The sequence below is a fragment of the Chionomys nivalis genome, chromosome 15 (assembly GCF_950005125.1).
Source record: "Chionomys nivalis chromosome 15, mChiNiv1.1, whole genome shotgun sequence".
Lineage (NCBI taxonomy): Eukaryota > Metazoa > Chordata > Mammalia > Rodentia > Cricetidae > Chionomys > Chionomys nivalis.
The window spans coordinates 48,541,883-48,558,044 of record NC_080100.1 but is presented as its reverse complement, the minus strand read 5'-3'; the positions used below and the strand labels follow the sequence as shown (position 1 = coordinate 48,558,044).

Genomic DNA, 16,162 nt, shown 5'->3' with positions numbered 1-16,162 from the left:
TATTCCACATTCCTTGTAAACACCAGAGTAAGAGTTTAGAGCAGTATACTTTAGGAGTCTGTGACACATAATAAAAATCATAAATATTTATTGAGAATTTATGAAAAGATAGATCGTATGAGTCAGCCCATGAATCATTACTTAATGCATGACAGTTATGTTCACGGGATTTTTTAAAGCATACACAAAAACAAAAAACCATGTTTCTGCTTGTAAGAACTGATGAGAAAGTGTTTTGTGAAAGGCATTGTGTGGTCCTGAAATTATTAACTTACCAAAAGATAATCATAAGGGTTATGTCTAGCAGAGGTTTTCTGTATGAGATAGATTTTATGGAACAATAATAACCGATCTTATGAGCTCTTAGTTTATAATACTGTTGTTCTTCACATTTTACATGAATAGATCCTCTCAGCTCAGGGATAGGAGGAAGAACCTGCTGCAGTCAGTCAGCTGGGAAGAAGCGGGGCCAGGAGCACACACAGGCAGCCTGACTCTGGAGCCCACTGCATGGTTCTTAGAAGAAAGAGGGAACTAGGCAGAGTGAGCTGAGTGCATTCAGGCAGGAAAATTCATATCGCCACGCTCACAAAGTCATAGAGTTGAACCATTTCTTGTGCCTTTTCAGAGTAGTGTTTGATATATCTAGGACTGTGTGGGGGATTTTAATAATGTACAGAGATAGTCATAAAGTCTTAAAGTGAACTTTTGCATATGTGATCGTAAAATAGTATATGTTGGGTTGGGGGTTTTTTCTCATGTATCTATAATTTCAAATGAATTAAAAAAATGATATAATTCCTTGTATGGTTACTCTTTTTCTTCTGTTTTTCAGTAGAGCTCTGTATAAATCAAGATATATTTAAATTGTTTATGTCTTCAACATTCATTCATTTAAAGTTACATAAAACATAAGTGCATTTTGAGAGCAAAGGCAGATGAACTTTTAAGCTATGTTTTATTTGTATTTATCAGACTATCTGAAAGTACATCTTTCCTTTTTTTGTTATTTGGATTTTTTGAGACAGGTTTTCTCTGTGTAGCTTATCCTGAAACTTGCTCTGTAGATCATGCTGGCCTCGAACTCTGCCTCCCGAGTGCTGGTGTGCCACTACCACCCAGAAACATGTTCCCTCTTATAATGGAATTCCTAACATTTTTGTCTGGCAGCATCAGACCATCAGTGCTATTTTACAAGACATAGAAGAAAAACAAGAAAACTTATTAAAGCTTGAAATAAGAGACTCTGAAGATGCAGGTAAATATGTACTTCTTATTTCAAAGTTCATTATAGCTGAAAGTGTGGACTCGTGTGTGTGTGTGTGTGTGTGTGTGTGTGTATGTGTGTGTGTGTTCAGGCAGTCAGGCCATGGCGCATGGATGGAGATCAGAAGACAACCTCAGGTGTGTTGGTCTTCATCTTCCATCTTGTTGACACAAGGTCTCTTTGTGATTTGCTGCTGAGTTATGCATACCAGGCTAAGTAACCCAGGAGTTTCCTGGAATTCTCCCATCTGAGTGCCCCTCCCATCTCTCCTTAGGTGCACTGGGGTTGTAGACACATACAACCACACCTGGGCTTATGTGGACTCTAGGGATTTATACTTGGCTCCTCATACATGGCAGGTTCTTTCATTGACAGAGCCATTTCTCCAGCCCTACACAGACTTTTTAAAAATATGACGGTAACTAAGGTGCTCAAATTTTAACATGAGTCAGTAATGCAAACAAGTAATTTCTGGAATTTTTGACACAGACATTTCTGTACAAAATCAAAATATCATGCATCATGTGAGAGGCGTTCTGGACCATGATAAGAGGTCAACAGCTACTAAGGATATGTTCAGATGAACATATTCTGGGCTTCATCCTTAAGCCCAGAATTAAGGAGTGTTGAGCTTGCTGCTCTTTGATGCTATCTTAGCTTTCCTACTACTGTGATGAAAACACGCTTATCCCCTAAAGTATTGTCTCTGTAAATAAGTACACAGTATCAATTTACATGTGAAATATCTTCATGAGCTTTCTTCCAGCAGCAGACTGCATTGTGCTACTGTGGTATTATTTTTAATATATGAAATTGAAAATTCAGTTAGAAAACCCAGTGGGAAGGATGTGTGTATAAAAAAAAAAGCAAATTTATTTCTAAATTTTTAATGATTTCACACATTTTGCTCTGTTGTTAGCATATACATCATACCAAAACTAATTCTTCACCATAGTATTAGAAAGATAGAAACTCCCCTGAGGACACTGACCCTAGATTTTTTCCAGTCATTTGGTTTGCACATGGAGATTCTGTGAAGCTCAAGCATCCAATTAATGGTGTTGTTGGTTATTTTTGATCCTTTTTATTATTTTGGCTCTTTTGGAGGAAGGCCCACTACCCAGCTTTCAAGTAAACCACACACAGAGCCACAGAGTCTTATCTTTTTTTTCCAGTTTTTTGTTGTTGTTGTTGTTGTTGTTGTTTGGTGTTTTACTTGGTTTTGCTTTTGCTTTTTTGTTTGTTTGTTTTTCAAGACAGAGTTTCTCTGTGAAACAGTCCTAGCTATCCTAGAACTCAGTCTGTAGACCAGGCTGTGGCCTCAAACTCACTGAGATCTGCCTGCCTCTGCCTCCCAAGTGCTGAGATTAAAAGCATGTGCTAACACTGCCTGGATGACTTATTCTTAATTAAGAGTGCCCAGCCTTAGCTTGGCTTGTTCCAAACCAACTTTTCTTTGCTTAAATTATCCCAGCTTCCTTTTGCCTGGGCCTTTTTCTTTTCTTACTTCTATATATTTTACATTTCTCCTTAACTGCATGACTGGCTGGGAGCCTTGGTGACGGCCCCACCATCCTCCTCCCTCTGTTCGCTTGTTGCTCCCCTTCTCCTTGTTTCTCCTTCTGTTCACCCTCCCTGCCTGCCAGCCCCGCCTATTCTTGCTCCTGCCTCACTATTGGCCATTCAGCTCTTTATTAGACATCAGGTGATCACAACTTCATGCAGTTAAATGCAGCATAAAAAAGCAACACATCTTAAAATAATGATTTTTAGTTATCTAAGAGAAAAGGGCAGCAGTTCAAAAAACATTAACAAAGATATTAAACAAATACAAAAGTTAAATCAATGGCAGGTAGATTAGTGGGAATGCCATGCATTAATTTCAGCCTTCCAATTCTTACTTGGGAATCTGGATTTGGGCATAATCCACATTTATGTATGTAAGTCAGACTCCTACCAGTGATACTGTGTTGCTGTCTTTCTTTGGGTTCCATTTTTCTCCTTCCAGAAAATGCACTTTATACATCATCAGTGTCCGCTCCTTGAGACCAGGGGCCAAAGTAATGTCTCAAGAACACAGATCCAAGATGCTTTTATCCTCTTTCATGGCCACCATTCTGTAGTGTAGAAAATCATCTTTGAAAATTAAAGAAGAGTTGGTGGAATTATTTGAAACTTTGAAGAAAAGTTGAATTCTTGAAGGATAAAAAGAAGATGGAACTTTGACCTTTAATTAAGCCATGTTTCCAGGCTGATAGATAAACTATCAGTCTTTTTGCAAAGACTAGAAAGAAAGTTGCTTCCCATAGAAGTGGTCATTATTTTCCTCAGAGAGCATGGTCTTTGTTCTAGAAATAGTAAACGTGATGTATTGACATCATGCATCACTTTCATCTGTAGACTGAATACCTTGTCTTGTTTTCACTGTATGTGGTTTGTTTGAGGATTATTTGGGAATGCCTTGTTTTATGATATTCATATGCTTTTGAAAAATAGTTGGGAGTTCCAAATTATAGTGCATAACATTTTATTTATGGAAAATTAATATTCAGTCATTTTAGCCAAAATAGTGAGCTTCAGTTTCAGTAAGGAGTCGAAGCTTTTGTTTTAGTGAGGGATCATGTCTCAAAAAAAAAAAAAAAGGGTGGAATCCAATGAATTCCCTTGGGGCTTGTTGCACAAGTCTGGCAACCTGAATTCCATCTGTCCTCCACATGCCTATGTATGGTGTGTGTATCTGTCTGTCTGCACATAGACATCTGCATATATCACATATATACAACGTCACCACATACAAGACAGACAAGAAGAAAAGATAGCTGATTATAGAGAGACCATGAGTCCCAGCTCCTAGACCATAAGTCAATAGGGTCCAGCAGAATTAGAATCTAAGATGGACTGTTCTCTCTTGGTACAGTGTTATCTGAATACTTCAGCACATTTCATAAGGATGATATAATCAGATGAGCCTTGATTTAACTATGTAGGCCACTTATGTTAGAAAGTTGGCTGGGAATAATGAGTTTAAACCCTAACTCAAAAAAATAGATGTTGAGCTGAGTGGTGGTAGCACATGCCTTTAATCCCAGCACTTGGGAGGCAGAAGCAGGTGGATTTCTGTGAGTTTGAGGCCAGCCTGATCTACAGAGCTAGTTCCAGTACAGGCTCCAAAGCTACAGAAAAACCCTGTCTCAAAAAAAAAAAAAACCTTGGATGACCAGATTAAGCATTTACCGTTCTTCAATTAACTGACCTTTTATTTTATCACTGTGTTTCTAGAACAATACATTGGAAAGATGTTAGAGATAAAAGAAGTTATGGATGATATACTTGCTCAACAGAAGACAGAAAGGGATGATCTAGCTAAAAAATACAGGTGAGCAGGGAAAAGGACTTGGAGCCATTTAAATTATTATAATGCCAGAGTTTAGATTTGGAATGTTTCCCAAAGGCCCATGTATTAAAAGTATAGTTTCAAGGTTGGTTCTATCAGAAGGTGGTGGGACCCAAAAGGAAGTTTTCCGTTTGTTGGGGATACAAACACCAAAAGATTATGATGGAACTCTAGCCCCTTCTTCCTCTCTTTTGCATCTTGACCATAAGGTGAATAGCTTTGTTTTGCCACACACTCTTGCCATGGTGTGTGGCCTCACCACAGGACAAGAATAGTAAGCTGGCGATGACTGAAACCTCCAGAAGTCTGACCCCCAAGCAAATTCGGGGATTTGTTACAGCCACTGAAAGCTGGGTGATATTAGTAGTTAGGCCAAGATATTTTTTTTAAATCTCTGATTAAATCTGTTCTCTGACAGCATTATTTCAGTTTCTAACTTCTCGCTTTTGAGAAAGCTTCTCACTAGTGCCCATAGTGGTTGCACTAGATTTCACTCCCAACAGTAATACACAAGGATTCCTCTGTCCCTATATCTTCGCCTGTATTTGTTGTCATTTTTGAAGATTGTTATTCCATCTAGGGTGAGATGGAATCTCAAAGTGTTTTAATTTTCATTTCCCAGGTAGGTAATGTGTTTTAGCATTGTTTGAAATGTTTATTAGCCATTTGTATTTCTTCTTTTGGGAATTCTCTGTTCCAGCACATGGTACATTTTTAAAAACTAGGCTGTTTTCTTGATGCTTGACTTATTTACTCTTTGTATATTGTAGAATTAATCCTCTGTTGGATATATAGATGACAGATATTTCTCTTATTGTATGGGATGCCTCTTCACTTACTTAATCTCCCTTGCTGGATAGAAGGTTTTGAATTCCATCAGCTATCATTTGTCTGTTATTGGATGTATTTTCTGAAGGACTGCAATCCTGTTAAACAGTCTTTCTCTATTTCTGTTGTTATAGGGCACTTCCTACATTTTCTCTAGAAGTTTCAGAGTTTCAGGTTTTATGCTGTAGTCTTTGATAAATTTGGAGGTGATTTTTGTGCAGAGTGAGGAAAGGGGATCTAGTTTCCTTCTTCTACACACAGACATCCAGCTTTTCTAGCATTAATTCCTTGAACATGCTGTCTTCTCTCCAACGAGTTTCTTTGGCAAAGATGAGGTAGCTGAAGTTACATGGGCTTGTGAATTTTTTTCTGGTCGTGAATTCTGGAGTTACGTTTCTTTCCTACATGTGATGGTTAATTTCATCAGACTGACTCGGTGTGGAGTCACCTGGGAAGAAAGCCTCACAGAGGAATTATCTAGATCAGGTTAGCCTGTGGGCATGTATGTGAGGGATTATCTTGATTGTTAATTGATATAGGAGGATCAAGTCCAGTGCAGGGAACACCATTTTAGAGGATTTCCAGGTTATTTCCAGGTTCTGGCTATGATAAGTAATGCTGCTATGAACATAATTGAGCACATGTCCTTATGGTATGATTGAGCATCCTTTGAGTATATACACAAAAGTGGTATATCAAGGTCTTGGGGTAAGTTGTTTCCTAATTTTCTGAGAAATCGCTATACTGATTTCCAAAGTGGCTGTACTAGTTTGTGCTCCCACCAGCAATGCAAGAGTGTTCCCTTTACCCCACATCCTCTGCAGCATAAGTTGTCATCAGTATTTTTGATCTTGGCCATTATTACAGGTGTAAAATAATAGACTCTCAGAGTTGTCTTGATTTGCATTTCTCTGGTGGCTAAGGATGTTGAGCATTTCCTTAAGTGTCTTTCAGCCATTTTAGATTCCTCTGTTGAGAGTTCTCTAAGTCTGTATCCATTTTTTTAATTGGATTATTTGTTCTTTTGATGACCAATTTCTTAAATTCTTTGTATATTTTAGAAATCAGACCTCTGTCCAATGTGGGGTTGATGAAGATCTTTTCCCATTCTACAGGCTATCATTTTGTCTTATTGACCATGTCCTTTGCTTTACAGAAGCTTTTCAGTTTCAGGAGGTCCCATTTATTAATTGTTTCTCTCAGTGTCTGTGATGCTGGGGTTATATTTAGGAAGTGGTTCCCGGTACCAATGAATTCAAGTGTACTTCCCACTTTCTCTTCCATGAGCTTCAGTATGGTTGGTTTTATGTTGAGGTCTTTGATCCACTTGGATTTGAGTTTTGTGCATGGCAATAGATATGGATCTATTTTCATTCCACATAATGATATCCAGTTATGCCAGCACCATTTATTGAATATGCTTTTTTTCCATTTGATATTTTCTGCTTCTTTGTCAAAAATCAGGTGTTCGTTGGTATGTGAATTGATATCCTGGTCTTCGATTTGGTTTCATTGGTCCTCGGGTCTTTGATTCCAATAGTAGGCTGTTTTCAGAACTATAGCTCTGTAGTAGAGTTTGAAGTCAGAGATAATGATGCCTTCAGAAGTTCTTTTATTGTATTGGATTGTTTTGACTATCCTGGGTTTTTTGCTTTTCCATATGAAGTTGAGTATTTTTCTTTTAAGGTCTATCAAGAATTTTGATGGGATTTTGATGGGCATTGCATTGAATCTGTTGATTACTTTTGGTAAGATTGTCATTTTTACTATGTTAACTCTACCTACCCAAGAGCATGGGAGATCTTTCTATTTTCTGGTGTCTTCTTCAATTTCTTTCTTCAAAGATTTAAAGTTCTTGTCATACAGGTCTTCCACTTATTTGGTTAGAATCACTCCAAAATATTTTGTTATTTGTGGTTATTGTGAAAGGTGATGTTCCTCTAATTTCTCTCTCAGCCCATTTATCATCTGTAAATAAGAGCTACTGATGTTTATTTTGAGTTAATCTTGTATCCTGCTACATTACTGAAAGTATTTATAAGTTGTAGAAGTTCCTTGGTAGAACTTTTGGGGTCGCTTATGTAAACTGTCATATCATCAGCAAATAGTGAGAGTTTGAAGTTTTATCCCCTTGATCTCTAGCTAGAACCTCAAATACTATACTGAATAGATATGGAGAGAGTAGACAACCTTGTCTTGTTCCTGATTTCAGTGGGACTGCCTTGAGTTTCTCTCACTTTAGTTTGATATTGGCTGTTGGCTTGCTGTATATTGCCTTTATTATGTTCAGATATGTTCATTGTATTTCTGCTGTCTTCAAGACCTTTATCATGAAGGGATGTTGTATTTTGTCAAAGACTTTTTCAGCATATAATGAAATGATCATGTAGGTTGTTTTCAGTTTATTTATATGGTGGATTACATAGATGGATTTTTGTATGTTGAACCATCCCTGCATCTCTGAGATGAAGACTACTTGGTCATGGTGGATGGTTTTTCTGATGTGTTCTTGGATTTGGTTTGCCAATATTTTTTCGATTGTTTTTGTATCAATATTCATGAGTGAGATTGGTCTGTAAATCTGTTTCTTAGTTGTGTCTTTGTTTGGTTTTGATATCAGGGTAAATATAGCCTCATAAAGCGAGTTTGGCAATGTTCCTTCAGTTTCTATTGTTTGGGACAATTTGAGGAGTATTGGTATTCTTTAAAATTCTGGTAGAATTCTGAGTGAAACCATCTGGTTCAGGGATTTTTTTGCTTGGGAGAGTTTTGATGACAATTTCTATTTCTTAAGTAGTTATAGGCTTATTTAATTTGCTAATCTGGTATTGATTTAATTTTAGTAAGTAATATTTATCCAGAAAGTTGTCCATTTCTTTTAAGTTTTCCAGTTTTGTGGAGTACAGGTTTTCATAGCATGACCTGATGATTCTCTAGGTTTCCTCTGTGTCTGTTGTTATATCTCCCTTTTCATTTCTGATTTTGTTAATTTGGATATTCTCTCTCTGCCTTTTGGTTAGTTTGAATAAAGGTTTGTCTATTTTGTTGATTTTCTCAAAAAAACCAACTCTTTTGTCTCATTGATTCTTTGTATTTTTTTTTTTTTATTTTGTTGCTTTTAGCTCTCAATTTGATTATTTCCTGCGTAGTTCTAGTTCTCCTGAATGAGTTTGCTTCTTTTTGTTCCAGAGTTTTCAGGTGTTAAGGCACTAGTATGGGATTTTTCCAGCTTCTTTATATAGGCATTTAGTGCTATGGACTTTCCCCTTAACACTGCTTTCATTGTGTCCTGTGAATTTTGGTATGTTGTATGGTCATTTTCATTGAATTTTAGTAAGTCTTTAATTTTTTCCTTTATTTCTTCCTTAACCCATTGATGCTTCAAGTGAGCATTGTTTAATTTCCATGTGTTTGTGGACTTTCTGGAATTAGCGTAACTGTTGAATTCTAATTTTAAGCCATGGTGATCTGAGAAGATACATGGGGTTATTCCAATTTTTTTTGTATCTGTTGAGGTTTGCTTTGTTAGGTAATATGTGGTTAATTTTGAGAAGGTTCCATGAGGTGCTGAGAAGAAGCTATATTCTTTTATGTTTGGGTGGAATGTTCTATAAATGTCTGTTAAGTTCATTTGATTCATAACATCTGTTAGTTCCCTTATTTCTCTGTTAAGTTTCTGTCTGGCAGATCTGTCCAGTGGTGAGAATGGAGTGTTGAAATCTCCTCCTATTAGTTTGTGGGGTTTAATGTGTGATTTAAGCTTTAGTGATATTTCTTTTACATATGAAAGTGCCCTTGTATTTGGGGCATAGATGTTCAGTATTGAGATTTCCTCTTGATGGATTTTTCCTGTGACTAATATGAAATCTCCTTTTTATCTCTTTTGATTCATTTTAGTTTGAAGTCTACTTTGTTAGATATGTGGATAGGTACACCTGCTGTTTCTTAGGTCCATTTGATTGGAAACAACCCTTTAATCTGAGGCAATGTCTGTCTTTGAGGTTTAAGTGTGTTTCTTGAATGCAGCAGAAGAATGGATTGTATTTTCATACCCATTCTGTTAGCCTATATCTTTTTATAGGTGAGTTGAGTTCATTTACATTAAAGGATATTAATGACCAGTGATTGCTAGTTCCTGTTATTTTAGTTTTCATTGCTGGTGATGTTATTGTCTTTTTTTCACTTCTTTGGGATTTGTGGCTGTGTGATCCTCTATTGTCTGTGTTTTTGTGGATGTAGCTAACTTCCATGGGTTGAAGTTTTCCTTCTAGTACTTTATGTAGGGCTGGGTTTGTGGCTAGGTATTGGTTAAATATGGTTCTGTCATGGAATATCTTGATGATAGAAAGTAGTACTGTGTATAGTAGTCTGGGATGGCATCCATGGTCTCTTAATGTCTGCATAACACTTGACCAGGACTTTCTGGCTTTCATTGTTTCCATTGAGAAGTCAGATGTAATTCTGATAGGTCTGCCTTTATATGTTACTTGCCCCTTTTCCTTTGCAGCTCTTAATATTCTTTCTTTATTCTGTATGTTTAGTGTTTGTTTATTATGTGGCAAGGGAATTTTATTTGAGCCAGTCTATTTGGTGTTTTATAAGCTTCTTGTATCTTCATATGCATATCTTTCTTTAGGTTGGGAACGTTTTCTTCTATAATTTTGTTGAATATATTTTCTGTGCTTTTGAGTTGAACTTCTATCCCTATTATTCTTAAGTTTGGTCATTTCATGGTGTCCCATATATCCTGTATATTTTGTGTTAAACTTTTGTTAGATTTAATGTTTTCTTTGACTATTGTATCTTCAACACTTGAAATTCTCTCTTCCATCTCTTGTATTCTGCTGTTTATGCTTGTATTTGTGGTTCCTGATAGTTTCTCCATATTTTCCAGTTCCAGAATTCTCTTGATTCGTGTTTTCTTTATTGTCTCTATTTCAGTTTTCAAGTCTTGAATTGTTTCTTTCATCTGTTTTGTTAAGGGATTTATTGATATCTTTCATTTTTTGTTTGCCCTTTTCTCCATTTCTTTGAGGGAATTTTTTATTTTCTCTTTTAGGGTCCCTAACATTCTCCTAAAGTTATTTTTTAGGTCATTTCTTCTGATTCATCTATATTAAGGTGTTCAAGTCTTGCTGTTGTAGGGTCACTAGTTTTTGTTGGTGTTGTGTTGCTCTTTGCGGTGTTGAGTGTGTCTACTAATATTTTCCTTGTATACTAATATTTTCCCTCTGATTGATGTAGCTGGGGCTGTGTCTCTGGTAAGCAATCTTCCAGGTGCCAGTGGATCAAAGTCTTAGATGGTTGTTCCTTGTGCTGCAGTCAGAGCCATGGTTTCAGTCGCCCTGGAGGTCACACGGCACTCCTGGGGTCACTCTGCAATCCCAGAGATCATTCAGGCCTGCTCCCCCTCCAAGTTGCTGACTGGGGCCTGGCTGTGGAGTTGCTGTGGAGGTGTCTGGCTTAGGCCTGGTCCCATGGAGGTTGCTGGCTTGGGTTGGCTCTCGTGGAGGTTGCTGGCTCAGTACTGGTCCCTCAGAGATCACTCTCGTGTACCTGCTCTGGTGGAGGTTGCTGACTTGGGCCTGCTTCTGTGTCCCTGGCTCAGGCCTACTCACGCGGTGGTTGCTCCCTCTAAGGGAGTATCTTTAATATCAACAGTCTGTGAAGAAAATTTTCCATTAATATTCATTTTCTTTTTCTTATAGGGTATCCATGGAGTCATTTAAGCATGGGGCCCTGAGAGAACAACTGTCTAACTTGGCCACAAGACAAAAGAAGCTTTTAGTTGTGGCAAAGAAACAGAAAAAGATAAGACTGAAAATTCAAGACTATAAGAATTCCAAGCCATTGTCTGGTATTAGGAAGCGTACATGTAGCTCAGACATCTCTAGTGAGAAGAGCCAAGAGTCTCCTTGTATGAAAAACTCAGTATATCCCCAGTCAGACTTACTTTCTCCTGTCAGTCTTGCTGCTATTTCTCCTGTCGATAGAAACATGGAAGAAATACCGTTGTCGATGGAAATGGAAAGAGAACTCTCTGAAAATGAGATGAATTCTAAACGAAATGTCCAGGATTGCGCCTTTGGTGGACTGTTGAAACCCAGACTCACAGATGGCACTGAGAGAACCGAATCATCTTCCCAGCCTGCTGCTCTTGTCCCTCACGCAGGAAGTAGTTTAACAGAGACTCTGGTCAAAGGCTATGGACTTGACGGTTCTCCTGCAGTGACTGGCACTGTAGGTGTTTCAGAAGATAAAAGTGTGCTTTCCCAAAATGATGCCTGTCCACTAACTGTTCCTCAGAATTTGGACCTTTCCCGTTGTAATCCAAAAAGAAGAAACAAGAAAGCAGCTTCCAATCAACCATCTGTAGGAGCATCAGAACCTCTGGCTCATCAAGCGGTTACTGTCTTAGACACTGATACTGTGCAGCATAGGAATAGCGTTCTGATTTCTCCTTCCCCTGGGTCTGCTCGTCAACAACCTATTAAAAAGCTGCCTCACCACAGCACAGCTCCTAAAAAGAAAAATATGCAGCTGAAAGACTTGCTAGTACGTGGAAGAATTAATACAGGAAAGGACATTCTGGAATTCAAAACACAGGTATTTTTTTCTCTAAAGTCTTGAAAAATTTATAAGCAGTGTTGGTGTAGCATAGTATAGGCAAATGGAAAATAAGATTTGACTGTGTTTTCTAAATGTAGGAACATACGATATTCTTAGGAAGAAAATCCACACCTTATTCTGGAATTTCCCTGACAGGTTTCAGTTATAAGCACCTTTTGGTTCTCAGCTACTGTCAGTCAGTTATTTTGTGGCAGGAGGTGTTTCAGAGCAGAGACAGAACATAGGAGCTGTTATTAGTTCTACACTAGGTTCAAGAGCTATCAGTGTACTGCTAAGCCATTCCCAGGGATGCATTAATTTGTCTTCCATAGATGTTCAGTTTAAGACAGACCTGAAGTTTCAGTAAGAAACTCAGTTAAAAATATAATATATGCATAAAAGTGAATTATGAAGAAAAGGTCTGTTAGATATGCCTATTAAAATACTTCGTATATTCTCACTTTTTAAAAGAGGAATTTAGAAGTGCGGAGATTACCAAGTCATTGAATATGCTTCTTTGCTTGTGGACTAATATTCGAGAAATCAGCCCAGCCTAACTGGAATTTAACTTAAATGGTTGTGTTTCCTAGTCTTCTCATTTCTGGACTCTGACTTTTCCTACTTCAGAAGCTTTACTTCTAAGTTAAGAACAAAAGAGTGTAATGGTAAAAATTTCAATTAGAGTTCTATGATCTCATTTCCTTCAGTGCTCCAGTTTGCCTGCAGCCCATTCATCAAGGAATGCCTACCTTACAGTGACCAGAGCACATCCGTTTTTAGTAGATTAGTTCTGTTCCCTCAGATTTTTGACAGTGTAGTTACTGGGTCAACTTAATAAATCTTCAGTAGAGTTTTTCATAATTGTAGCCATTTTAAACATCTTTATTGGGGTATAATTTGTAGAAGTTGCACTATACATACTCAAAGTGTACTATTTGACAAGTTTGACGTGTGTATTATCTGTGAAATTCTGTCATAAACAATAAACCATCCATCTGCTCCAGAAACTTCTTATACCTGTTTTCTTTTTTCTTCTTTTTTTAAACAAGCTTTTTTTATTTTACATACCTGTCCCAGATCCCCCTCCCTACCAAACTTCCACTCCCTAACCTTTTTCCCACCCTACCCGGTCTCTTTAGTTATCTTTAGCAGTTGGTCACTTCTGTGACTCAGAGGCTTCACAGCCGTCTAGGGCTAATGGTTGTCCTCCCCCTCCCCCCCATCAGCTTGCACAGCACCTTCTGGTACTGTGAAAGCTAGTTCTCGGGGAGCAGGCTTTCAGGGTCAGAGCCAATTCAAGTACTTTCCAAAGTACATGGTGTCTTCAGTGATAGGGACTTAGTGCCAACCTCTGGGAGGCAACTAAAGGCAACAGTTGTAGGAAACATTGTTTTGAGAGTCTCTTGGACTTCCCTGACCAACAAACAACTCAAAAAAAGATTTCATTCAAAGTGAGCATGTGTGTTATTTATCCCTCCCTACTCCATTTCCTTCTGTACTGACCTCCCTCCCTGCTTCCTAACTAAAGGCCACCTCCCCATTTTCCCTATATCCCTTTCATATTGCTTGTATTCTGCTAGTCCCTCTCTAGAAACCCCTCTCCGTCATCCATTTTTTATTTTCTGGTTTCCAGGTTATATATTCATATCTGAAGATTTGGATAGGCACCCCAGATGGTCAGCACTGAAATAATGTACATAAAAAGCAACACTAAACAGATTCATCAGGTTTTATTTATGTATTTATGCATTGTCGTATGTAGGGTTCTCTAGAGGTGCAGAACTGATAGATTTGACATGGAAGAGATTTACTAGACTGGCTATAGGATGCCGCTAGATAGTTCAATGGTTGTTACCTCACAACAGAAAGGCCAAGAATTTAATAATTGTTCAATCCATGAAACTCAATGCCTCAGCACTCCCAGTCTGGTACTGGAATCCTGGAGGATTCCTGGAGAATTTCTGGTTTTTAGTCTACATTGGAGTCCTGGAAAAGTTGGGTTTAATATTTGGCACAGCAACAGAGGAAGAGACAAATTTATTTGCTAGTTAGAATGAAGGCAAACAAGCAAAAAGTGAAGTTTCCTCTTCATTGTCCTTTTTTGTGGGCCACTACTAGAAGCTATGGCCAAATTTTGAGTATCTCTTCCTACCTCAAATTATGTTTAATCAAAGAATAATTTGATTAGGATGAGTTCGTAAGATATTAACCTTAATCAAATTAAGAAAGTCCCTCATAGCATGCCCAGTATTTGGGCTTTAGTTGATTCCAGACATCATCAAGTTGGCAATGAAGATGAGACATCACATGCACATGTGAGAAAAGGAACCATGACCTTGAGAGGGAATAGGGAGGAAATATGGAAAACGATGGGGAGAGGACAGAGGAGAGTTGGAGGGAGGAAATGACGTAATTATACTATGTTCCAAAGTGAAAAAAAATGATTTGTCTGACTCAAAGTGACAAAGGTTTTTTCATAGAATTCTGGCAGGTTTTTTCTTAAAGCAAAGTCAGTGAGTTAATATATTGAGTAGCTGCAGTTATGGGGATGTGATGGTGGTGCTTAGGTGTCTTCACAGTGACTGCTCATGACCTTATGACTTCATAAATTATACTTCTCAAAGCATATAATTTACCACCAGGGTAAAGATTAAGCATAATTCTTACAGTTTGGGGCTAGGATCCATCCTAAATTAATTTTCTATTTTATCTATTTTTAGGATTCTGTATCCCAGGTTGGCCTGGAACTCTTTATGTAGCCAAGGCTAGCATGCAGTGATCCTCCTGCCTTAGCCCTCCAAGTTCTGGAATTACATGTGTGACCCACTATGCCCAGGCCCATTCATATTTCCTAATTTGGATAATTAGTTTGTCCAGCAGCATATATTGAAAGAGGCATCTTTGTTTCAATGAGTTGCCTATGAGTCTCTTTAAAAGATCAGCTATTCATATGTATTTCTATTCCTGGACTCCCTATTGTTTCATTATTTATTTGTCTACCTTCACATCAGTATTAAACTGCCTTGATTATTGTTGCTGCATAGTAGACCTTGAAATTAAGTTAATGCTAGCCTTCCTATCATGTTCTTTTACAAACATGTTTGGCTATTTTAAGTCACATATGAAGTTTACAATGAGTTTTTCAGTTTCTACTACAAAGAAGGCTGTTATTTTCATTGATATTTTATTAAATGTGTGGATTAGTTGGGAAGGAAATGGCAGCTGAGCAGTATTGTCTTGTTGAGCCCATGAATGGAGTATGTCCATCCATTTACTTTGGTCTTTGATTTTTCTCAGCAGTGTAGGGGTAACTCACTTTTCAAGTCTTTCTTATCTTTTATTAGATTTGTCTATAAATATTTCATATCTTTTTTGGTTTGGTTTTTTTTTGAGACAGTTTTTCTGTGTAACTGTCATGACTGTCCTGGAACTCGCTCTGTAGACCAGGCTGGAATCAAATTTATAGAAGTCCTTCTACCTCTACCTTCCACTTGCAGGGATTAAAGGTGTGCTCCACCACCCTCCGGCTTACGTTTCATATTTTAATAACATCAGTTATTTGTTTTTTAAAATTTCAATTTCTAGTTGCTTATTACTAGTTACAAGAAATTGACTTTTGGGTATTGAAATATTTTCCTACAACTTTTCTGAGCTTACTAGTTATAGAATGTGTTTAGAAATTTTATTGATTGAACTTCCTTCCTTTTTTTTTTTTTTTTTTTTTTTTTGGTTACCTGACTGCAGGGACCAAATTGGGTAGAATAAAAGCAACAAGACTTCTGTTTCCTAAGATGGTTTCACAATTAAGAATGTGTTAGCTCTAGATTTTTCAAAGATGTTTTTTATCAGCCTGAAAAAGTTCTCTTTTACTCATAGTTCATTGGGTATTTTTATCAGGAAGGATGTGGGATTTTGTTGATGCTTTATATTAATTTATTGGGAGGATTCCGTGGGTTATTTTTGTTCTATTGATATTACAATGCAGGAAAACAAACAAAACCCACAGCTTTCATTTAAGGGACTAGACAGTTTATTCTGGAGTCATTTTAAATGCCCATGGCCCA

At 37.5% G+C, this 16,162-nt stretch overlaps 1 protein-coding gene across 1 annotated transcript in view; it reads left to right on the top strand.

Annotated features, from left to right (window-relative positions):
- The window catches only part of Ankrd31 (ankyrin repeat domain 31), a 140,980-nt gene that overhangs the window by 102,883 nt on the left and 21,935 nt on the right, over nucleotides 1–16,162 (top strand). The window contains exons 22-24 of the mRNA XM_057789871.1: nucleotides 1,171–1,258; nucleotides 4,547–4,643; nucleotides 11,198–12,095. Coding sequence (XP_057645854.1) covers nucleotides 1,171–1,258; nucleotides 4,547–4,643; nucleotides 11,198–12,095 — 1,083 coding nt within the window. The remainder of the gene's footprint in view (nucleotides 1–1,170; nucleotides 1,259–4,546; nucleotides 4,644–11,197; nucleotides 12,096–16,162) is intronic.